The sequence below is a fragment of the Penicillium daleae genome (genome assembly GCF_028827525.1).
Source record: "Penicillium daleae strain IBT 16125 chromosome Unknown utg000004l_segment0_segment0, whole genome shotgun sequence".
Taxonomy (NCBI): domain Eukaryota; kingdom Fungi; phylum Ascomycota; class Eurotiomycetes; order Eurotiales; family Aspergillaceae; genus Penicillium; species Penicillium daleae.
The window spans coordinates 843,849-866,341 of record NW_026623152.1 but is presented as its reverse complement, the minus strand read 5'-3'; the positions used below and the strand labels follow the sequence as shown (position 1 = coordinate 866,341).

The window sequence follows — 22,493 nt, the reverse complement described above, 5'->3', positions numbered from 1 at the left end:
CTACGTAAGGAACGTGACCGCGAACCCAAACCTCCTAGCGATCGCCCCCCGGCCCACCTTCCCACTCCTCCCTGATCCCAATCCCAATCCCACTCCCATCCAAACTCTTGCTCTCTTTTCCCCTCTTCCTTCCATCGGCGGCTCCCTTTGGTCCCTCCCGCCTATTCTCCTTCACCCATCCTCCTCCAACCCAACCCGCCCCCTTCCTTGCCCGCATCACCCTAAACACTTGAGCTGCCAAGGCTGACCGACCCCCGGCAACGGCCAGCGTCACCTACCCGGCCTCCCCTCCGAATAAACAATCTCACTCCAACCGACCCAATTACGAGCTGGCACTTCAGATCTGCTGCTGTCGCTAGCAGCGCCCGGACTCTGTCACCCTTGCGAGACAAAGAACCAGCTCGTTTTGCGGCTTCGCCTTAATAATGGGGTTCCTCGGAGTGTACTCGGCTGTGTATGATTACCAGCCTCAGGGAGAGGGTGAACTGGAAATCAAAGAGGGCGACGTGCTCTACATTTTGGACAAGAACAGTGATGACGATTGGTGGAAAGCCAAGAAGAAGGCCGAACGGGACGATGAGGATGAGCCGGAAGGTCTAGTCCCGAACAACTATGTTGAAGAGGTGAGCCCCCGACGTGGAAGATGTATAGGCTGTGTAGCCCACTCCGCGCATTGGCTGCGTCGAGGGGGGGTGGCCTAGGATATGCAATTGGAACGATGCTTACCTCTCAACCCGCAATGTACAGGCGCAACCAAAACACCAGGCCAAGGGTCTTTTCGACTACACACGGCAAACGGACGAGGAGGTCTCATTCTCGGAAGACGCCGAGATCCTGGTCTACGACACGTCAGATCCGGATTGGACTTTGGTTGGAGTTGGCTCGGATTATGGATTTGCGCCCGCGAACTACATTGAAATCGTGGGAGATGCTGCTGCTCCAGCCGCTGGTACGACTGCCGTGCCTCCGCCTCCACCAGCTGCTACAGAGCCCGCAGCGCCGTCTCTTCCTACACGACCGACGCAGCCTGCGCCCGAAGAATACGAAGAGACCCCGTCTCCATCTCCCATAAACACTCTGCAAAATCCCGCGGCGGCCGCGATTGCGAATATTATTCATCAGCAGCATGCACCTCCTAGCGCGCAACCCGAGCCCACGCGAGAGGAGCCGCCACCACCTCGGCTACCAACTCGGCCTTCGCATGAACAGGAATATGAACGGGAAGACTCTCCTCCCCCGGCTCTCCCGCGCCGGCCTCCTTCAGAACAGTTTACCCCGCCAATGCCTCAGTACGCTCCCGATCCATCTCCACCTCCACCTCGTCCTCGGCAGCCAGCTCCTGCCATGGGTGGCCATAGCCGGCCTTATGTCAAAGAGTCCCCTCCATACAACCGGGCTGGCGAGCTGACACCTCGGTCGCCGTCCGGCTACCATATCTATAACATCAACGAGATGGTCGAAGTGATGGGCAAGCGCAAGAAGATGCCGACTACCTTGGGAATCAATATGGTCACGGGAATCATCTTCATCTCCCCCGAGGGTGATGATCGTCAGCAGGAATGGTCGGCGGAGAAGCTCACCCATTACTCGATTGAGGGCAAACACGTTTTCGTCGATCTGGTCCGACCCAGCAAGAGCATCGATTTCCATGCTGGAGCCAAGGATACCGCTCAAGAGATCGTGGCCGCTTTGGGTGAAATTGCTGGAGCGTACCGTGCTGAAGGGCTCCGAGAGGTTATTGCAGCTAGTGAAGGTGGTGGTGCCCAGAAGAAGGGTCAGATCTTGTATGATTTCATGGCTCAGGGTGACGACGAAGTGACGGTGGCTGTGGGCGACGAAGTCGCTATCATTGATGACACCAAGGCTGATGAATGGTGGATGGTCCGACGCTTGAAGAATGGCAAGGAAGGGGTCGTTCCCAGCAGCTACGTTGAGATCATTGGATTTATGCCTACCATACCTACCCCCGGAGTGGAATCTGGCATGTCGACCGTGGAGCGAAACCGCCTGGAGGACGCTCGACTCGCTAAAGCCGCAATGGGAAAGACCAGGACCGATTCGATGGATTCTAGCGAGGTAAGAAAAGGATACCCACGACGCTATTCCCGACGTGTGCCCCCTTTGGATATTGACACACGAGTCCCTACCCAGCGCAACAAACGTGACAGCAAGCGCGACAGTAAATCAGCCAAGTCAAGTAAGTATTCATATTGTGGTTGTATTCTTGTAAGGTTGGGAACTTGGTCGTTAACGGAGTACATCAGAGCCGGATCCCGCCAAGGTGAGGAAGTGGACAGATCGGACCAAGGCTTTCACTGTGGAGGCACAGTACATCGGCCTACTCGATGGCAAGATTCAACTTCACAAGGTCAACGGTATTAAGATTGCAGTTCCTGTCGCAAAGATGTCCGTCGAGGATCTCGAGTACGTGGAAAAGGTTGCCGGTGTCTCGCTTGACGAAGACAAGCCACTATCAAGCATTCGAGCTCGTGGAGCCTCTGACGCCAAGCGAGGCTCTACAGGTGCTTCAGTACAGCGTCCCGACTACGATTGGTTCGACTTTTTCCTGAAAGCTGGCGTTGGCCCACACCAATGCGAGCGCTATGCGCAGAACTTTCTCAAGGACTCTATGGATGAGTCTGTGTTGCCTGATATCACCCCCGAGACATTGCGCACTCTAGGGTTGAAGGAGGGCGATATTCTGCGAGTCATGCGCCACTTGGACACCACGCTGGGTCGCACTGGTGCCAAGTCTAAACTTCGCAACGTGAGCTTTGGGGGTGAGGAGGTTATTGGCAATGGCGAGGAAGGTGGGCTGTTTGCTGGACCTGGTGGCATGCTGCGTAACAACACTCGCAAGGGGAGACCCACGCCGGCCGTGCAGGCGGGCGATGTGGTCGATCCCAAGGCATTTGAGCAAGCAGATGAATCCAAGCCTAAGGCCGAGGAGAGAGCTGAAACCCCTCCGGCCCCCGCGGCCCCTGAGAAGCCTGTGGCTCGTGGATTTGATGACGATGCTTGGGAGGTGAAGAAGCCCAAGGAGTCTGCAGCTGCAGCTGCAGCTCCTCCTCCTGCCGCAGCCTCGCTCCCAGCTGCTCAACCTCCGATTCAAAAGCAGGTCACTGGTGCAATGGCCGACTTGTCCCTTCTTCAAGCCCCGTTGCAGCCCACTCCCACTCAACCCGCTCCCACGCCCTCCGTTTCGACCATCCCCGCGCTTCAGCCGCAGCAGACTGCTGTGCAAAGCCCACCAGTGCAGCAACCACAGCAGACAGGTGCCACACCCAACTTCTTCAACCAAATCGCACAAATTGGCCAGCATCAGCAGCAGCAGGCCCAGGCCCAGGCATTCAGCCCTCAACAGACAGGATTCCAGGCACAGGCCAGACAGCGCCCACAGGCACCACAGAACATGGCCCAGAACTCCCTTCTCCCACCACCTCCGCCGCAGCGCCCGTTGTCAGCACCACAGAACTTCACGCAGCAGCAGAACTCCTTTGGTCCTCCTCCTTTGCAGCCCCAGCTGACGGGAGTCCCGCAGCCGGGTCCTGCTGTCCCTGGCCAGAGTCTGACCGAGCTGAACCAGCAGCGTTTGCAGCCGCAGATTCAGATGCAACCGCAAATCACTGGCTTCATGGGCCAGAATCAGTATCAGAATGGAGTTATGATGCCTCAGCCCACGGGATTCACACCCCAGTCGCAATTTGGCATCCAGCAGCAACAACAGAACCAGCTGCCATATGCTAATGGCCAGTCTGGCTTCCAGGGCATGGCTCCGCAGCCCACTGGCTTTGGCGGATTTGCACCGCCTCAGCAGCCGATGCCCACTGGCATCAATGCCATGCTACCTCCTGCACTCCAGCCTCAGCCAACTGGTGCTAACGGCTTCGGCACTAACACATACTCTATCAATAACCCGCCCCCAGTACCACCAATTCCTCAGCAGCCAACAGCCACCCCTCTGACGCCCCAGAAGACGGGACCGGCTCCGCCAATTAGATTCGGCGTCAAGCCAGACGCACCCAAGAAGCTTGCTGCTCAGCCGACAGGATTGCGGGCAAACCTTTCTCATGCTAGTAAGTAGTTCATCCTCGATACATACATCAGCCATTAGGGATGAAGTCAACTAACCTCCAATTCGTTCAGCGCCCAACAACCCCTTCGGCTTCTAGATGGAGATTTGTCTTCAAATATCCTCTCCGTCTTGATTGGCATATATAATCTTGTTGTTGTCTCCCTTTTTGATACTGGCGATTGGCAACCCCCTCCCCGTTTGTTTTGTGCTGCGAATTTTGTATCCACTGGGGCTGGAATTTTACATATCTCAGCTTGTCCTTTTCATACTCGTTCTTGCACTCGTGGAATTGACATGCGTACATACCATATATTTCATCATACCATCCAGCTCGATCCATGGCCTCACCCACTCCAGTCGATGTCTCGTCTCCTGTCTATTCTAACGCAGCTCATGTTGCGATGAGCATGGTTTCTTTGCGAAATTCCCTGACTTAGCGTGCCATCATCCAATTTCCTTTCTCCCGCTTCGAGATTCTCTTGCCCCATCCATGTTCCTTTTTCTTTGATCCATTTCACATGCTTCCTTGCCTTAGCCTTGGTACATCTTGAATGCCCTGCATTTCATTTTTCCCTGCCTTCCTCGCCATATATCTTTGTTAATGGTTATGTGGTCATGGTCATGCTTTAGTTCCCTTGAATGTCCCATGTCTCTCTCACTTCCCCTCTCCCTTCACCTTTTCATTTGTTGCTCGAACGACCATCCTCTGTTATTTTCTCCCCTGCTCAATCTCTCCTGTTTCATATCTCAGACGCTTCCATACCGGTAATATGCTACTCGCATTCTCCATAGTGTCCCTTTTTTGCTTCTTTCGCCTTCTTGATGAGTGTAAATTTGCTTGTTGACGATGTGTGGTACATAGGATGATATTCAAAGAGTATTTTCGAGAGCAAAGAAATAATCCAAGATGTAAAGGTTGCTCACAGTCTGAAAGGCTATTTGTAGTGAGGGAGTATTGTGTTTCTACGGGGTTAGAGAAACTAGAAGCATGTATAAATGTCTGTAAGATTGAGTGCCGCTTCGTGGGCATAAAATAATAGAAAGAACAAGTTTGATCTGCCTGATGAGCCCAAAGCGCCGAAATTTTGAAAACAGATATGCAAATGGATATCCATAAGAATTCATCACATCATAGACCGCCCGCCCATTTTATCCGAACAAAGACCAAGCGCCGAGGTACCCCGCTACCAATTCCAGCAAGAGAAGTAAGAAACCGAGAACAAACAACTAAAACAGGCTGCCCTTTTCTGGATGTGCCCATCCTAGGGAAGTTGGTTGTCTTCCCATATCCCGAAAACAGGTAGGTCCTCTGCCATATACAACAGGCCGTTCTCAGGGAACATCACATCAGAGAGCGGGGAGGGACCCCCGGACATTGGCGGCTGACCTGATGGAATGGTACCTCCGGGGGAACAGCCGACTGGAATGCCCGAGGTAGTGAGTGCTGAGATAGCAGCGTCATAGGACAGCGGTGCCCCGTCAGGCCCGTAGGAGAGCGCGTCCCAAATATCCGTACCAGGCGGTTGGGGACCAGCTGTGGCCCCTGGTTGCGCAGCGAACATAGAGGATGGGGTATTCCCGGCAAGTTTATTGGAGGAGCTTGGTGAAGGGACCACAGGGGATTGCTGGGATTCGCGGTGGTTGTTGGTCTGACTGGGTGGAGGAGGATCACGAACAGCGAGGGGGGATGTAGAGTCAGAAGCGCCGCCAACTTGGCCAAAGAGTTGATCGACCTGTCTGCTTCTGCGATCCATCCATTGGCGATTACGTCTTTGGACATACTCTGCCACGGCACCGCGGAGGTACTTGACGATCTGAAGGAAGCGACACGCGTGAGGATCGTGAGGAACGAATAGACCCAGAAAGCGCTCTGCTTTGTTGAGGCCTTCCTCTAAGGGAAGAAGGCTATCGTAATCGGCGAAGAAGGCCGCACCCAGAACGACTGCCGAGTTGAATACCGAGTTTATTAGAAAGGGGAGGCGGCGCGGGAGAGAGCCAAACTGGGCGAGATCGTCGACAACGTCTAGGCCGCGAAGAGCAGAGTAGACGCATGCGTCTGCAAAGAGGGAGATGCGGGAGCTGCTGTTGCGAGAATCGGATGAGGAGGATAGATCTGCTTTGCTCTTGACGTACTGAGCCACGCGGTAGACGAGGAAAGGTCGCGTTAGGAGGATAATCGACCAGTAGTATGATCCAAAGACATGAGCGGCAGCGAGGCTATCCTCCATGGTCTTATTGTCTAGCCGTTCTGTTTGCATTCTGAGAACTGTGGGGAGAGTGCGAACCCAGGCACGATGTTGGTTCGAGATGGCTTCGGCCACGTTGATGGAAATGACTTGTTTCATATAGACGTCTGTCAAGATCCGTTCAAAAATACGGCATAGGGATGTAACAGCCATCGACAACTGTTGATCCGATGTCATATTCTGCTGCTGATCTCCAGAAACGAGCGTGTCGTCGCGTATGTCATAATCATAGTCCGACGTTGCTGGGGGCCGGCCCAAGGATGCACTGAGGAACAAATCCATCATTCGGAGGCTCTTCCAAACACGTTCTCTAGCCCTTCGTTCACGGCCACAGAAAAGCGCATTGGCGTCTTTGCGATGTATACCGACCGCATACGCAGCTCGCAAAGCAATGCCGAGGTTCATAAATGCCCCATTGCGCCTGCATGCGCCAAGCATGTACATCGAGACCAGGATGTACGATTGGATTGTATGAATGCTGGGTGTTTCTTGAAACGCCGAAAAGGCCAATTGGCGACCGCTGCTGAAATACTGTTCGGCTAACGTCTGGTTGATATCGGAGACTTGGGCGCCAATCGCAAGAACAAGATAGAAGATCGAGCTGACGGTATCTTCATCCCCAGATGGATTTCCAACCCAATTGGCTAGTCGCGGATGGAATTCTTCAAGGTCGAATAGGTCTAGCAATGGACTTGTCGCAAGTACAAATTGCCGCGCAAGTCGCTGAGCCTCTTCGTTACTGGGCGGTGGTATGAGGGGTCCGGGTTGGGTGCTTGGGTTACTTTGGAAGGCCTCTAGCATGGAATGGCGCGAGTTGTCCTCGGTGAACTCGCATCGGCCAATAGACGAGGACACAACTCGGCGCACGCTTTGTAAAAAAGACAAGCTCGCCGAATCTCCGATATACATAAACTTCCCTTGCCCGTCACGGAGAAGCCGAGCTACCTTCGGGACAGGAGCCGTACCCTCCTTCTCGTCCCTGACCTGTTGTTCCAGTTGCATGCCGCGGTCCTCCAGTGAATTCAACAAGCGGTCCATGGCCGTCTCGCGCTGTGGCGAAGGCACTATGCGTTCGCTGAGTAGCATTGTGGCGTCCTTAGATTCCGGCTTGAGCAGGCGTGCGGGGCGATCGGAGAAATGACATTCGGGCTCTTTGTGTCGCTGGATACATATCGTACAGGGCTGCTCGCCGTTGCATTTCTGCTTGCGTCGCTTGCAGCTGTCACAGGCTCGGCGACATCGGAGCCGCGCCCCTGCGGCCGTACTGGCACGAGGCATCCCGAAGGCACACTGCGCGGCTTGAGCCGGGTTTAATGGGTCGAACTGCAGTATCGGGTGGTAATGGTCATCAAATCGTGGCAAATGATAAAAGAGATGAGTTCAACAGAAAGAGCGAGATCGAAAGAGGCCAGAGCGCTGGGCAGGTTGTAGTTGGATTGCTTGTGGCGCTCAAATCCGTGGCGGAACGGAGGAAGTGCGGGCTGTTGTTGCTTTCCCCGGACTTGGGCGGGCTTACTAAGCGCTCTCCGCTGATGCCAAGACGAAGTATGAATGACCTCTTTCAGTGGAGCTAGTGATTCATGAGGATAATGCCAATTTATTGTCCATATGCACACGCCAGAGAGTTAAAATTAATCTGGTCTAAAGGTCACGATCTTCCCCCAAGTATCCGCAGTACCCCAAATGCCAGATCGCAGGCACGTCAACTGCACAATCTGGCTATGATCCACAAACAAATTGACATCGATCCCAAACTCACGGATATACCAATTGAACACCTTGGGATCCGCCGCCTCAAACATTACACGCTCCAGAGGGAGCTCCTTCATGGTTCTCGAGACTACATCTGTTCGCCACGAATTGACATTCTCGGTAATGCCCTCTGACTCGATCATGAGACGCTTGACCCCAGCATCGAGAAACTTGCGACCCAAATTCACCAATTTACCGGGGTCTGAAGTACCGATAGCTTCGATTCCTGATGCAGGAGTATCACCACCAGCGCCGAACTGGATGCCCAACTCGGGCTTGGGTTCGAGCTTGTATGATTGGACTTTGTTGACTAGTCGAAGCCAGTCGTCTTCGGGGAAGGAGAGGAAGCCAGAAGACAACTCGATGACGTCGAAGCTGTAGGGGCGATGATTAGTGATAAGAAATGAAAGGAGGTAGATGATACCGCACCCCAAGTCTTTGCATTTGCTTAGATACCGGTCAAAGACAGCATTCGGATCGGGATGGGTGAGAAGATGCTCAGCCCATCCCCCCTAGGAAAGACAGAATCGTTAAATGAAGTTGCGCTTATAGCCTTTCGAGACATACAGTAGAAACATAAACACCATGGTCGTGAGCCAAATCAATGAGTTCGCGTAGAGGTTTCTCCCGGAACAGCGAAAATGAGCCTAGATAGGTCATCAACCCTGTGCTTTCAATGTGGTGATCAAGAACTCATCCGACGCACCTCCAGCAAATTTTAATCCATCGACATGATCGCCCATTCTGTAGCAACTGGTGAGACGCTGACCATAATTTTCCGCGGGAGATTGTGTCTTACGTCTCCAGGACATCTGCCAAGTACCGCTTCCCCATTACCTAAACCAGTATAAGTTGTAGTTCAAGCCTCCAAGATAGTTGTTCGTACGGAGTAATATGGACCTCGAATCTCGGTCACACCAATGCTTCTCGGCTTCCGTGGGCCAGGGTTCGATCTCGCAAAACCAAATCCATCGTGATCTTGTAAAAGTGTTGCGCTTTGGCATAACGAGCTCCCTGATAAAGCTCTGGTTTGCATGGATCCCACGGACTTGGTGATTTGAGGCGCGGCAAGGTGAATGAGCTGTTTCGACACAGATGCAATAAAAGGGGCGATACTGTTCATTTTGTTGTTTTCGGCTTTAAGGCTGAAATTGATCAAATTGAGCAGTCGAGTGCAGAAGTGAGTGACATACATTCATCGAAAAATTTGGAATTATCGACGAAGAGCCATTAGAGTAAGTCGACTCTGAGTGCGTTAAAGAGATAAACGAATGTTCTGTTCATATCCTGTCTTTATGCATTGTTTTCTCTGGCTACAAGTTGGTGCGAGGGTTGACGTCAAGTATACTTCACTCCGCGGATTTGAGTACTGTTTGCTGAGGATGACATCAGGAAGGGCCAGTAACGGACTCAGAATATGGGTTGAGCCTCTCTGCATCTTGAATCGCACTAATGTTACTATTCCTGTAAAACAGATCAGATAATAAAGTAGTACATTCATTTAGGATGTCCAGGATCTACTGTTTAGTCCGATGAAGCTTTCGGCGGCGTTCCGAGCCCCACCGCAAAGTATACGAAGTATGTATACAAAGAAAGTTAATAATCCCCGAATCTGCCAGAGTCCCACTCGATCAGAAGACGTACTTTGTGAACTGCGTGTCTGCTTGATATGTTGGCTAGCGTGATTTCCTGTCTTACAGCTAACCCCACTTGTGCTAATCACTCCGAGGCACATTCTCGGATCCGCTCGGATTGAGAGAGGCCAAGAGAACACGGGTACGGGGCCTTGGAATGCCCGACTCCGCGTTCTCGGAATTTGGCTGTTCCGCTGAGTAACGAGGCGTTTGGTAGCTCTTGATTAGCTTGTTCCAAGTACTACGAGTACCGCTCGTATCAACCGCATAAACAGGGGATAGTGCAAAACGCTGAAAAAAAGACACCAAATAGATACCAAATCACATCATTATTCTCGGAAGTAAACCGAAAGGTATCAAGCCTTAGCCATCGCCTACTAGCCCCTTGACTCCCCCAGCCTCGTCTCCATACATACTACTGTACTGCCTCTAGTTGATCACCTCAAAGAAGTAGGGGCCATAGCGCAGGGCTGATCTCATTTATTTTGTGTAATACCGTCAGAGATATGCATGCCTGATCTTATGTACATTGTTCCGGACCATTATGTGACAAGTTGGCCTCTTGGCCTCAAGCAGATCGCCCAGCGCCCTATCAAATTTCGTAAGACTGGGATCTGGCGGAGCCACCCGCTGGATACGAAGTATGAGTAGTACGTATGTACGGCGTTATGTATAATGCGCATACTGTAGTGCTTATACTCTGCACATACTAAAGCAGGCTGCTGTACGAGAACGATTACGCCAGAGGCACGCGACACCTGGCTCTCGTTCATAACACAATCTCCTCTGCCAATCTCACTCGAGCCCCATCAGTCTTGGCGCATTGCCCTAACTCTGTCCCACGCATTTGATTTGATCATTCTTCTAATTCGGACTCATCAAGCGCCATATTCAGCTGGACTCGGCATCCGGTCTCTCCGAACATCCGCTGGCCTGGTTCTCTCTCTGCCAAGTGTCGTGCTTGCTCTTTCCCTCGCAGTGCACATGCACCGAGACCACCCACCGGGACCAACCGCGGCCAAAAGATGGGAAATAATGGGCGGACCTCAGGCCCCGGCGACTGGCGACTGCCCTCGTGCCTGGTTCCCTCGTCGGGTTCCATCAAATCTCGTGGCGTTGGGCTTTCAATCTGGCCCAGCGCGATCCTTGGCCTTTGACCCTTTGCCAGCGCTATTCTTACGGTGATGCACATGTCCCATTCGTATCATATTTGACTTCGTCCTTGTCTCTTCCTCTCTTCTACCCAGCGGCGGCTTCCCTTCGACGTTGCGTGATCTGACTCTGGCTAACTGGGAGCCGTCATGGGTGCTGGGGCTGTTCTTGAGCCCTTAGCGGTCATTGTTCTTCTCTTCGGAGGCACATGGATCAACAGGGTGACCAATACCGGGGATTCCCGCACATATGTTCGTCGACGGTCTTCTGAATACATGCGAGCCGACTCGACAGACTCACTTGAGTCAGGATATTCGAGCCCAAAATCCAACGATGGCCTTCTAAGCGCCCGCTCCTGCTCTCCGATGCCGCAGTTATCCGACGGTCGATGGCATAAACGACAACTCAGCCTATTAAGTTTATCCTGGACGGTATCCTCTCCAAACACGGAGGTGTTCAAAGACCGACTGCTGAGTCGTCTGCTTCGAAAATTGCCTTTCCTGGTGGAATGCTGGTACTGGGCTCTGGTATATTGGGTAGGCGGACCATGCCTATGAGAAGAGGACCTCAATATCTGTGTCCATTTCTGACTGTCATCTTCTTCTATGCAGACATACCAGCTCGGTCGTGCATTCACTGCCGTCACCCTTCAGGAAGACACCGTCAACGTTGCCAGAAGTCATGCTCTGAGATTGATAGAGATGGAGGAGAGGTTGGGTATCTTCTGGGAGTTACGCATTCAGCACTTCTTCCTTCGTCATCCTTTGGTCATGACGTGGATCAATTGGATATACTCCTTCATCCATATCCCGGGTACTATCGCGTTTCTCGTCTGGCTATATTATTATACCATCACTCGCAATCGAATCAATGAGTCTCAACCAGGAAAGTCTCGAGGGGCTGTGAGTGGATCACCGGCAGGGCCGTTGCTGTATCAGGCAAGACGACGCACATTGGCTGTTTGCAATCTGCTCGCATTTGTGGTGTTTACCTTATGGCCCTGCATGCCGCCACGATTACTTAGCGATCCGAAGGTCGAAGGCCCAGAGGGAGAGCTTGGTCGCAGCTATGGCTTCATCGACACCGTTCATGGGGCCGATGGTGCAGGGAGCGTGTGGACGGATAACCGGTTCTGCAATCAATATGGTAAGGATAATTAGTTTCACGTCGTTACGAAGTCGAGTGCCCGGTCTAACTTTGTTTTCTTTCTTCAGCGGCAATGCCATCCTTGCATTTCGGCTACTCTCTCATGATTGGACTCACCATCATGACCATTCCTCTTCCTTCACACCATCGACGAGTCCTCCGTACTCGGTTAGGTTGGAGTATCGGACTACGCATCCCGTCGTGGCGCAGGATGGTCTGTCTAGTCCTCGGTTTCCTCTATCCGTTCATCATATTGGTGGCTATTGTGGCCACAGCCAATCATTTCATTGTGGATGCAATTGCTGGAGCTCTGGTTTGTGCTTTCGGCTGGTGGTCCAACGGGGTGCTGTTGAATCTGTTGCCAGTGGAGGATTACTTTCTCTGGCTGGTTCGAATTCATAAACCAGAGCCTTCCGCCATCAGCGTTATTGACCGGTTGTCTGATGAGTGTAATTCGGAGGATTCAGAGACACAACAAGCTGTGCTGCCACCATGATCTGAAGGAAATATGTGGTCAATAGTTGCTGAAGACCAATTTGACACCGTGATTGACGGTGGAATGGGACTTCTTGATACCCCAAACGACCAGACGAGTGCTTGCCGAGACATGCCGATACCTTGTGAATATGGCACACGTATCATTGTTAGCAGACCCACCTGATATACTGGATTGAGCTTGGTACTGCCTGGACTCTGGTGTATATTTTATCTCGTCGTGGGCTGGTTGATACCCGTGAATACCGTAGGCTCGTCGTATCCTTAATACATTCAAGACTTTGTTCTAGCCTTCTGAAAGGATCCACAATACAGATTTCTGGTATTTAGTATGATGCAGCCATTAAAGTAGATGATGAGGGAGGAGAGGGGGTGTATACTGTAGATGAATGATTTCTAGTGTGAAGCTGTGGGGTTCCAGATGCTTACGAGGCGGAGAGCTGGTGCAATGAGACCACAACCGCCAACTTCCTTTTCCTTTGGTTTAGTGAGGGTGATGATGTCTCTGGACCTTTATAATCCTCATTACTATCGGATAGTTCTTGATGCACTACATCTTGAGAATCCTGTCTTCATCTAGAACATTAGTGCCGTCGAGCAGATAGCTGGCGGCATCAACCGGTGAGTCCCTATTCCCATGTAAAGAGCCTGAATCTAACCCAGCATCGATAGATTGATATATACGGGTCTCTATGTCTGAGATACACAATATAAGATATCTCTACCAGCTATTCTTGCTTCAGCTTGACTCCAACCTCCAACCTCCCTCGAGTCACCAGCGCGGCTTGGGCTAGGCATCGATTGCCCCTTCCTGCAGACGCCAATTTCAACAGTCACCAGAACTCAGAGACACATAAGATTAGTGTCAATCGAGTACTCAACCCCTCGCGAGGGGTCTTGGCAGGTTGCGATTCAGACAACGAGCTATCCAGCTACGGTGACATCGTGGTGGAGCCTCACAACTTCTATTCAGCCCGCCCTACGTTCAAAACTGCACACTGATACGGGAATCTGGGGCCTGCAAAGGCTCTCTTCATCCCTACAAACATCCTCCGAAGCAGTGAAGACCCATCGGAGCTTCATTGCAGCTGTGGTGAAGCTATCTGGGAGTTGTGGCGTCATTGGCCGGTTCCCGTTCTCGACCTAACGCGTCCTTCCCGCGCTCCGACCTGCGCGACTCTAACCTTCTCCACATCTTTCTCACCCACCTTCCCCTGCCACCCATTCGCACCCCCCAACATCACCCTTTCACCCAATTCCTGAACCTTCCACTGCGACATACTGGGCACTGCAACCATGGCCGACGATACTCCTGTCGCTGCCCCCGCTGAGGCTGTTGAACAGCCCGAGCGCGCTGCGGCCGCGGCCGGCGACAAGCTTGCCGACCAGCAGTCCGAGAACGTGACCACCACCCAGGACAACAAGACCGGTAAGTTCCAACTCCCATCCGCGCATCACCTCCGATTGGAAGTCAAGCTTCACGAGTGGAGCTGATCCCCAGACTGGGAGGATCCTGCTCTCTGTGCGACCACAGCTCGCTAACCTCACTTGCCTTGGTCCGTCCAGACACCACGAGCGCAAACGACGAGAAGAAGGAAGCCGAAGCTGGCGCTGTCCAGGCTGCTGACGCTGGCAATGCGACGGAGGCCAAGGATGAGGCCGCGGCCGCTGCTGGTGATGCTGAGACAGCTACCCCAGAGGCGAATGGAACCCCAGCCTCTTCGAAGAAGTCCTCCAAGGACCGCCGCCGGTCCGGCGCTACCGCCGAGAAGTCTAAGCTCAACAAGCGCAAGTCCATGACCAAGATCACTCATCTGAAAGTGCAGCCCGGCGAGTACTACCTTGCGCGTCTGCGCAGCTATGCGCCCTGGCCATCCATCATCTGTGATGAGGAAATGCTGCCGCAGTCTCTGCTGGACACCCGCCCTGTCACAGCTGCGCAACCTGATGGAACCTACCGCGCCGACTATGCAGATGAAGGAAAGCGGGCCCACGAGCGGACCTACCCCGTGATGTTCTTCCAGAGCAACGAGTTGTAAGTGATTACGGCCACCGGGACTCCTAGAAGGGTTATGCACGGTATCTCAGTAGATAGCTAACCTCTGGTTTATGCAGCGCCTGGATCCCCAACACCCAACTCACCCCGGTCACCCCTGCCGAGTGCAAGGATGTCTCCGAGAAGAATAAGGCCAAGGGCCTGATCGAGGCCTACAAGGTTGCCTCGGAGGGTCATGACCTTGCTTACTTTAAGCAAATGCTGACGGATCACGAGGCCGCAATTCAGCAAGAGATTGAGGAGGAAGAAGCCGCCGAGGCTGCAAAGGCAGCTGCCAAGGCTGAGAAGGAGGCCGCAAAGGAGGCCGCTAAGGAGGCTAAGAAGGCTACCAGCAAGAGCAAGCGTAAGAGCAAGGGCCCAGATACCGATGTCGAAATGGAGGACGCAGAGGACTCCAAGAAGGCCAAGACCTCCAAGAAGCGCAAGAACGAGACCGATGGCGACGCTGAGAAGGTGAGTATCCTCTGAGGGGAGAACGAATGATATTACATTTGCGACGAGAACTTGGGAAATTGACTCTATTCATAGCCTGCGAAAACCCCCAAGACCAGCACTAAGCTGAAGTTGACTACCCCCAAGGCGCCTGCGGAGGAGAAGAAGACTCCCGCTAGCAAGGCAAAGAAGCCTAGCTCTAAGAAGGCCAAGGCCGCTGATGAAGACAGCACTCCCGAGGCCAAAGAGCCAGAGAAGCAGGCTGACCCTGCGGAGTTGAAGAAAAAAAGGAGAAGGAGAGTATGTGTCACGATGAACATCCCAAGGAAGAGATCAACAATTTGATGAAAAGGCTGGCTAACAATCGACTACAGTCCTTTTCCTGCGTCACAAGCTGCAGAAGGGGTTCATTTCCCGCGAGATGCCTCCCAAGGAGGATGAGATGGCCGCCATGGCGGGCTATTTCGACAAGCTGGAGAAGCACGCCGACCTGGAGGTTTCTATCATCCGCTCGACCAAGATCAACAAGGTTCTGAAGATGATCGTCAAGCTGGACACCATTCCCCGCGATGAGGAGTTCCACTTCCGCCACCGCGCCATGGGCATCCTGACAAGCTGGAAGAGCGTGCTGGAGACCGACGCCCCTGCGCCATCCGACAAGGAGACAAAGCCCACCGCAAATGGCGCCCACAAGGACGATGATGCTGCCGATACTCCCAAGGTGGAGACCGAGGAGGAAAAGGAGCTGGAGAGCAAGACCGCCAACGAAGATACCCCCATGCCCGATGCCGATAAGGCCGACGAGAACGAACCAAAGAAATCCACCCAGGATAAACCAGCCGAGGAGAAGACCGTTGAGGCTGCCGCATAAGCGCACAAAGCAGGGAATGGAGTACAAGTACATGCTCTGGAGTCCTCTACTCTACGCGTTTTCCTTTCTCAAATCTCGTGTCTTTCCTTGTTACCCTCCTCATGATGGGATCGGTCTGGGTGCTCTGCTCTACTCTGATGCTGAATTTCTGATGTCTTTCCTCTCTAACCTCCTCTGATCCGACTTGGGACGGAGTCTTTGTTCTTGTCATGCTATTCCTCCTTCCTCCTCCCCCCTCTCTCTTGCTCTCTGATAATCCACCCCTGCGTTGCCATTATCATGTAGTCTCTGCAAATTTTGGATCTGGGGTTCACGCTGGGCTGGGCTCTTTGTGGTTTGGCCTGGTAAATTGTTTGTGTATTTTCAAGGCAATGAAAAATGGTGTCTTTTATTCCTTTTGCTTCCTTTCTATCGTTTGCTACTTGGATGACTGTAAATGGCTTGTAGTTAGGGGTGTGTAGTTCCATCTTAATCTTGTAAGCGTGAGGTCTAAGTAGGACTGAATACGATTGAGAGTATTGCTGTTTTTATTCCAGTTAATGAGCAAAACTACAGTCAACAGCGTAGGGTGTCTCCTCTGCGGAGAGGGCCTTGAATATCGAGAAAGTTCAAGGCTGACAAAATTCAGCATCCTTGTAGGCGAAGTATCATCGCTTGATCAAGTTGCTGAACGAAGGTGACCACGCCACACAAGTCAAGCTTTCCAAGCCTCAAAGCTCAGAGACCAATTTGATAGAAGTGCGGGTACGCTCAATTCTGAGCAGAAAATGGCTTGTCTGATCAGACCCTGCTGCACCCAGGGAGAAATCAATAGGGTGGGCATGCGGACGTTCAGACGATCGAAATGGAAAGTGCAGTTTTCCCCATCGTTAGCCTTCTCCGTGTAAGTCAGGTGAAGCCTCATCTGGAGAAACTCCAGTCAGCGGAGGAACATGGTCGGCAAAGCGACTAATACTCGTCCTAGATAAAAATACAGATCAACGAATTGGGTGAATGAAGGGTGGACTGAAAATCTAGGCCAAGAAGATTAGCTCTATAAGTTGTAGCAGGTTCGTTGACAGTTGTAAATGGGTAAAAAGCGAGATGGCGATTGCTATACTCCCAGCCAGCCACGGTTTTTGCCTTATAAGTAACTTGTCTGCCTATGAGTGGATATCTGAAACTATTGCTGGTAGGTAATGCTTAGAAATTAACCATGCATTGTGGTCGTGAAATAGGCGTAGTAGGGTTATTGCCACTGTCATTTTGATGATGGATATGAGAAAGCCATGATATTGACATTAATTCTACCATGTCTCTATTATGAAGCTGACAGTCTCCATGCTGAAGGAGGTCTCTGAATACAAGAGAAAATAAGAAATCCGATGGTATGTATAAACCGTTAAGACGAACAACCCCCCTACCCAAATAACAAGTCCCTGCGCCCCCTAGATGCAGAATGAAAAGATGCAACCCACGACCCTAACGTGCCCAAAGAATACAGACCCATGTCGTAGTAGTTTATACAAGGGCCCCGGGTCTACTCAGTGCTTGTCCCACTGGCAAAACTTTCGTCTACGGCCACAATGACCAGGGCGCATATATCGTCCACCTTGCCACCGCGGTAGTAGTCTCCCGGATAGGAACGCTGCGCCTCCTTGGCAAAGGGACCATCGCGGCGGAAGTCAACACTGGCGACCTTGGCCTCGCCAGCGATGGAGGCAGCGAGAAGGGATTGGAGGGTCAATGTGGACTCGAGAGTTGCGTTCTCCTTCTCGTTTGGTTGGGAGGCGGAAGGGTTCTTTGGTGGTGGGAATGCAGTGGCCAGTCCGCCTGGAACCGTCAACCGCGCAAGAGTATCCGAGATGGCCACGCCGTAGTCTTCGGTGACTGTCCATGCGCCAGTCAAGACCATTCGACTCGTGACGACCTTGAGGATATCCTGATTGTTCAGGTTATCAAAGACACCGTCCGTAGCGAGCATGAGCACATCGCCGTGTTGCATCTGGACGTTTGTGACTGCGGCGTCCTTGGGGAAGTCTTCCAAATAGGCTCCTCCAAAGACAGACGCTTGCGCGCGCATACGCGGAGGTATCACGCTCAACTGATAAGGCGTATTGAAGCCGTGGGTTTGCGGGACAGAGTAATGGTGGACGGCAGCAAGACGGAGTAGTACAGAACCCGAATCACCCAGGTTCGCCAGCTCAACACGGCCATCTGGAAGCGCAACGCCGACAGATGCAGTGCTGCCACCAGCCTTGATAGCCGGGTCATCCACAACCTGATCATACCCCGCCTGCAACAGCTGCTTTGGCCGCAACTTTTCTGCTGGCGAGTCCCAAGCCAGAGCTGACTGGGCCATATAACCACAGAGACCGTGCGAAAAGTCCGCCGGGTCGACGCGGGACTCTGTCCAGCCACCAACACCATCAGCCACGGCAAAAGCGACAGCATCGCCTTCATCTGTGTGGCCTGAAACCTGGGAGCCGATCCGGCTTACGAAGAACGCATCCTCGCCGCTGTCAGGGCGATTGCGCCGGCGGACAGCCGGGTCCTTGTCTTTGGAGACACCGAGTACATCCGAGATGGTAGGATCAAAGTTATATGCATTTTTGAGCGGGTGGAAGCGTCGGCCTTTACCCGACGAGGAGACGGCAACCCGATACGAGATCCGAGGCGTAGAGGGCGAGGGATCGGATAGCCGGCCGGGAGTGGAATGGAAGGACCGGCGGAGGGTGGTGTTCAGGGCATATTTGCGAGAGACGGTCGCAAAGGACGAGCGGGTCTGCGCGAATGAGAAAAAAATGGAGCGGGCACTGGAGGGAGAAGTTCTGTCGCGAACAAGGGTTTGTATTTGTAGGCTGCAGGTGGAACTCCAGGCTCTACACGGCACACTTGGCGGGATCATCGCAGGGCGGAAGATCACGACCCTCCCACGATTAGAAGCTCAAAAGAGCATCGGAGAGACTCGAAGGAGAAGGAAGAAAAAGGAGCGAGCCGAGTTGGGCGTGTCAGCAAAAGAAAGAAAGGGTGAAGAGGACAGAAGGCCACAAAGGAATTGAAAACTCAGGAGCGCAGCTGGCCGAACGGATAAGAACTGAACCCGCGAGCTTATCGCGATTGACCGCCTGGCGTCATTGTCTTTTCTTTTTTGTCTTCATTAAAACTGTTGGGATTCATAAAGATCTCAGGAGATATTATCCGAAGTAAAAAGGACCATGGTTATAATCAAGATGTTCTTAGTCTATATTATTACTATAATTCTGGCAAATATGTTGACTCAAATGCAATCTATTTCGGTGTATACTTCTGGTGCTGTTTGGACTCTGTAAATTTCTACCTCGTCCGCCTCTGCTTTATCAGTTCTGCCGCCCGCAACCTCTCCACCTCCGACCTGCTCGACCCTTTGACCCAGCTTCCAGCTCCTCTTTCAACGCAGTCTTTCACTTTCCTTCTGGATCAATTACTTTTCTGGAGGCACAAGCTTCTTTGCATTCAAGATGATGCACCCCTCGCGGCAGGCATATGTCGAGGAGGCGGCCGAGGTAAGAGATCCTCAACCACGCGACGGTTCCCACTGGTCAAGCCTTCCACGGAATCGCAAGTCATTTCTTGGGGCAGAGGTCTCACAGAATGGCTGGCTCCTTGAAAGCGCATCCTCACAAGCTATTATTGGACAAGAAACTAATACGCGACACTCTCTAGGAGATGGACACGGGCATTGATCTCGCCAACATCCGTAAGCTATCCCCTCCAACCCGCCCTCTCCAACTCTACTAACCACACAATAACAGCTGTCGACACAGATTATGAGATCCCTGCATCTGCAGCGGGCATCCCGTCCGAACGGGCATCCGCCATCACAGCTCAATTCGAGCGTAAACGACGCGCCGCCGCCATGGTCGTGCCGACAGACGATACCCGTGTGCGCCTACGGCTACGAGAGCTCGGCGAACCCATCACACTGTTTGGCGAAGGCCCAGTAGATCGACGAGATCGTCTGCGCGAGCTGCTGACCGATCTAGCAGACCGACAGGGCGAGGGGGACATTGAGATGGAAGAGGCCGAGGAGGAAGAGGAGGTCGAACAGCAGGAGGAATTCTACACAGAAGGCTCAGACGCGCTTCTAGAAGCCCGGAAAGCGATTGCTCGCTATTCACTACCACGCGCGAAGGCGCGGGTAGCACGACTGAAGGAGGAGTCGACGATCCCACTGCGGACACACGTCAAGCACCGGAAAGCGGTCAAAGAGAAACTTGGAGGATTCGATCTATACGGATCGCAGATTGCGGGTGATCGACCGGTCAGCATCTGCCGATTTTCACCAGATGGAAAGACTATTGCGGCGGGCAATTGGGGTGGCAATATTAAGCTGCTGACGGTGCCGAACTTGGAGGAAAAGGCGAACTTGAAGGGACATAACGATCGTGTTGGTGGCCTGGCATGGTTCCCGGGGGCTACTCTCCCAGAATCCAACGTTTCACCATCGACCGTGAACCTTGTCTCCGGAGGCGGCGAAGGAAATGTCAACCTATGGTCCCTCGATTCAGATAAACCTCTAGCCACGTTGTCCGGACATTCAGGGCGGGTATGTCGCACTGAATTCCACCCATCAGGACGTTATGCGGCATCTGCCTCTTTCGATACAACGTGGCGTTTGTGGGATGTGGAGACCACCACCGAACTGCTCCTGCAAGAAGGTCATTCCCGCGAAGTCTACACGGTAGCCTTTAACAATGACGGGTCTCTCCTAGCTAGTGGAGGTATGGACAGTATTGGACGCATCTGGGATCTACGGACAGGCCGCACGGTAATGATTCTGGAGGGCCACGTTCGAGAAATTTTCGGCATGGACTGGGGTGTGGACGGATACCGTGTGCTGTCCGGGTCTGGCGATGGATGGGTCAAATGCTGGGATCTGCGACAAGTGCGGAACATTGGCGGTATTGGTGCGCATAAGAGTGTGGTGTCAGATCTCCGCTGGTACAAGGGTCTCGAGTCAGCCTCCTTCTTGCCCTCTACTGATGCCTCAAATGGCCAGATGGAGGTTGATGGGGCTCCGGCGCCGACGAATGAGGCCGGGGCTCAGCCTAAGAAGTCTGGTACTTTCTTCGTGTCGAGTGGTTTTGACAAGAATGTCAATATCTTCAGTGCCGATGACTGGTCGTTGGTGAAGACGCTGAGTGGGCACTCGGGCAATGTCCTCAGTACAGATGTCAGTGGTGATGCACAGTGGATTGCAAGCTGTGGTCATGATCGTACTGTGAAGCTCTGGGGTATTGAGGGATAGACTTGGACTGTTTCTATATTGGTCTATCTATCCTCATGGTGATATTTGTTGTGTGTTGACTAGAAGTCTCATAACTAACAACCCGTGGCTTGTCCCAGTATCTAGAAAATTTCTGGTACTGATAAATAATAACAGATTCCCGTGGAGTAACCTCAGTTTTCCATGACAGACTGAAAAGAGTATTGTATCTGTCTCAAATGCTCCAGGCGTGTATACCTGATGTAAGACCTCAAGGCCTCCTGCAAGGCTCACGTGCGATTTTCCTGCCTCGAAGTCTCGAATCTGACTAGACGGAAAGCAATAGATGACAATTCACTGTCTGGCTACTTTGTTCTTCTCAATTTCATTCATACCTGCCACTATTAGTAGCTTCACACCCAAACATACTTCATACTAGACAGTACGTCATCACGTGAGCGTGCGGGGATGACGTAAGGTGTAGTTTTCCGAGGCGGGATATCTCCGACTCCGATGCTCGGCTTCAAGGTTTCTTTTGTCAACAATTCCAGAATGGCACTCCACGCCCCACGGCTGGCGCGGCACTTATACCGCTCGTCGACATCAAGGACAATCGCAAAGTCTACCCGATATGGCCTGATCAACCCATCCCAACGCGATGCGTGCACCCTCTGCCAATATCACACCCAGACTAGCCGAAGCCAAACTTTCGGCCCAGGAACGAAATCCATCTACACGCTCTCAAACACACCAACCCGGCGAGCAGCCTCGACAGCAACATCGACAACACAAACACCCACCGAAACAAATGAACCTCCCATCACCGGAGCCCCAGATATCACAAACCACTACACGATCTTCCCAAAGACCCTCCCCGCCGGTCCACCCCCAGGGTCCCCCTTCGAAATCTCCATTAGCGACCTACGCCGCGAGTTCCTCCAGCTCCAGGGCACAATCCACCCAGACAAATACCCCTCCGGCACTGCAAAACAACACGCCGAGGCTCTATCAGCCCGAATCAACGACGCATACCGCACACTCTCCGACCCGCTCCAGCGTGCGCAATATCTCCTCCGCGAATGGCACGGGATCGACGTCACGGCGGAAGATGCCTCGACCAAGCACGCGCTGGATCCGGCGACGCTGATGGAGGTTATGGAGGTGCAGGAGACGATTGAGGAGGTGGGCGCTTCGCCGGAGGCGGAGGCGGAGATTGAAGCTTTAAAAGAGGAGAATGGGATGCGGATTGCTGGGTGTGTGGGAACTTTGGCGGGGGCGTTTGATCGGGGGGATATTGAGGGGGCGAGAGTGGAATGTGTTAAGTTGAGGTTTTGGTATAGTGTGGCTGAAGGGTTGAGGGAGTGGGAGCCTGGGAGAACGGAGATTCGGTTGGTGCATGGATCTTGA

At 52.8% G+C, this 22,493-nt stretch overlaps 8 protein-coding genes across 8 annotated transcripts; 5 read left to right on the top strand and 3 right to left on the bottom strand.

The window, feature by feature from the left end:
• Window positions 1-425: 425 nt before the first annotated feature.
• On the top strand, window positions 426-4,172 carry N7458_004030 (cytoskeletal protein-binding protein SLA1; the record flags this gene model as incomplete). The annotated part of the gene is made up of 4 exons (XM_056907412.1): window positions 426-623; window positions 748-2,197; window positions 2,265-4,076; window positions 4,147-4,172. The coding sequence occupies 4 exons, from the start codon at window positions 426-428 to the stop codon at window positions 4,170-4,172; spliced, it is 3,486 nt and encodes a 1,161-aa protein (XP_056768139.1).
• A 1,165-nt stretch (window positions 4,173-5,337) lies between these two features.
• N7458_004029 (putative C6 transcription factor) lies at window positions 5,338-7,599 on the bottom strand (the record flags this gene model as incomplete). Its single annotated transcript, XM_056907411.1, has 1 exon — window positions 5,338-7,599. One exon carries the CDS (start codon window positions 7,597-7,599, stop codon window positions 5,338-5,340), a length of 2,262 nt encoding a protein of 753 aa, XP_056768138.1.
• A 353-nt stretch (window positions 7,600-7,952) lies between these two features.
• N7458_004028 (phosphosulfolactate synthase) lies at window positions 7,953-9,196 on the bottom strand (the record flags this gene model as incomplete). The annotated part of the gene is made up of 5 exons (XM_056907410.1): window positions 7,953-8,585; window positions 8,641-8,720; window positions 8,780-8,817; window positions 8,873-8,910; window positions 8,960-9,196. 5 exons carry the CDS (start codon window positions 9,194-9,196, stop codon window positions 7,953-7,955), a joined length of 1,026 nt encoding a protein of 341 aa, XP_056768137.1.
• A 1,812-nt stretch (window positions 9,197-11,008) lies between these two features.
• On the top strand, window positions 11,009-12,501 carry N7458_004027 (phosphatase PAP2 family protein; the record flags this gene model as incomplete). Its single annotated transcript, XM_056907409.1, has 3 exons — window positions 11,009-11,395; window positions 11,471-12,005; window positions 12,074-12,501. The coding sequence occupies 3 exons, from the start codon at window positions 11,009-11,011 to the stop codon at window positions 12,499-12,501; spliced, it is 1,350 nt and encodes a 449-aa protein (XP_056768136.1).
• A 1,295-nt stretch (window positions 12,502-13,796) lies between these two features.
• On the top strand, window positions 13,797-15,859 carry N7458_004026 (uncharacterized protein; the record flags this gene model as incomplete). The annotated part of the gene is made up of 5 exons (XM_056907408.1): window positions 13,797-13,929; window positions 14,067-14,535; window positions 14,616-15,009; window positions 15,085-15,292; window positions 15,363-15,859. The coding sequence occupies 5 exons, from the start codon at window positions 13,797-13,799 to the stop codon at window positions 15,857-15,859; spliced, it is 1,701 nt and encodes a 566-aa protein (XP_056768135.1).
• Window positions 15,860-17,378: 1,519 nt separating this feature from the next.
• Window positions 17,379-18,746, bottom strand: ppmA (type 2C protein phosphatase PTC7; the record flags this gene model as incomplete). Its single annotated transcript, XM_056907407.1, has 1 exon — window positions 17,379-18,746. One exon carries the CDS (start codon window positions 18,744-18,746, stop codon window positions 17,379-17,381), a length of 1,368 nt encoding a protein of 455 aa, XP_056768134.1.
• A 592-nt stretch (window positions 18,747-19,338) lies between these two features.
• N7458_004024 (putative pre-mRNA splicing factor) lies at window positions 19,339-21,128 on the top strand (the record flags this gene model as incomplete). The annotated part of the gene is made up of 3 exons (XM_056907406.1): window positions 19,339-19,383; window positions 19,544-19,577; window positions 19,633-21,128. 3 exons carry the CDS (start codon window positions 19,339-19,341, stop codon window positions 21,126-21,128), a joined length of 1,575 nt encoding a protein of 524 aa, XP_056768133.1.
• Window positions 21,129-21,638: 510 nt separating this feature from the next.
• On the top strand, window positions 21,639-22,493 carry N7458_004023 (J-type chaperone JAC1; the record flags this gene model as incomplete). The annotated part of the gene is made up of 1 exon (XM_056907405.1): window positions 21,639-22,493. One exon carries the CDS (start codon window positions 21,639-21,641, stop codon window positions 22,491-22,493), a length of 855 nt encoding a protein of 284 aa, XP_056768132.1.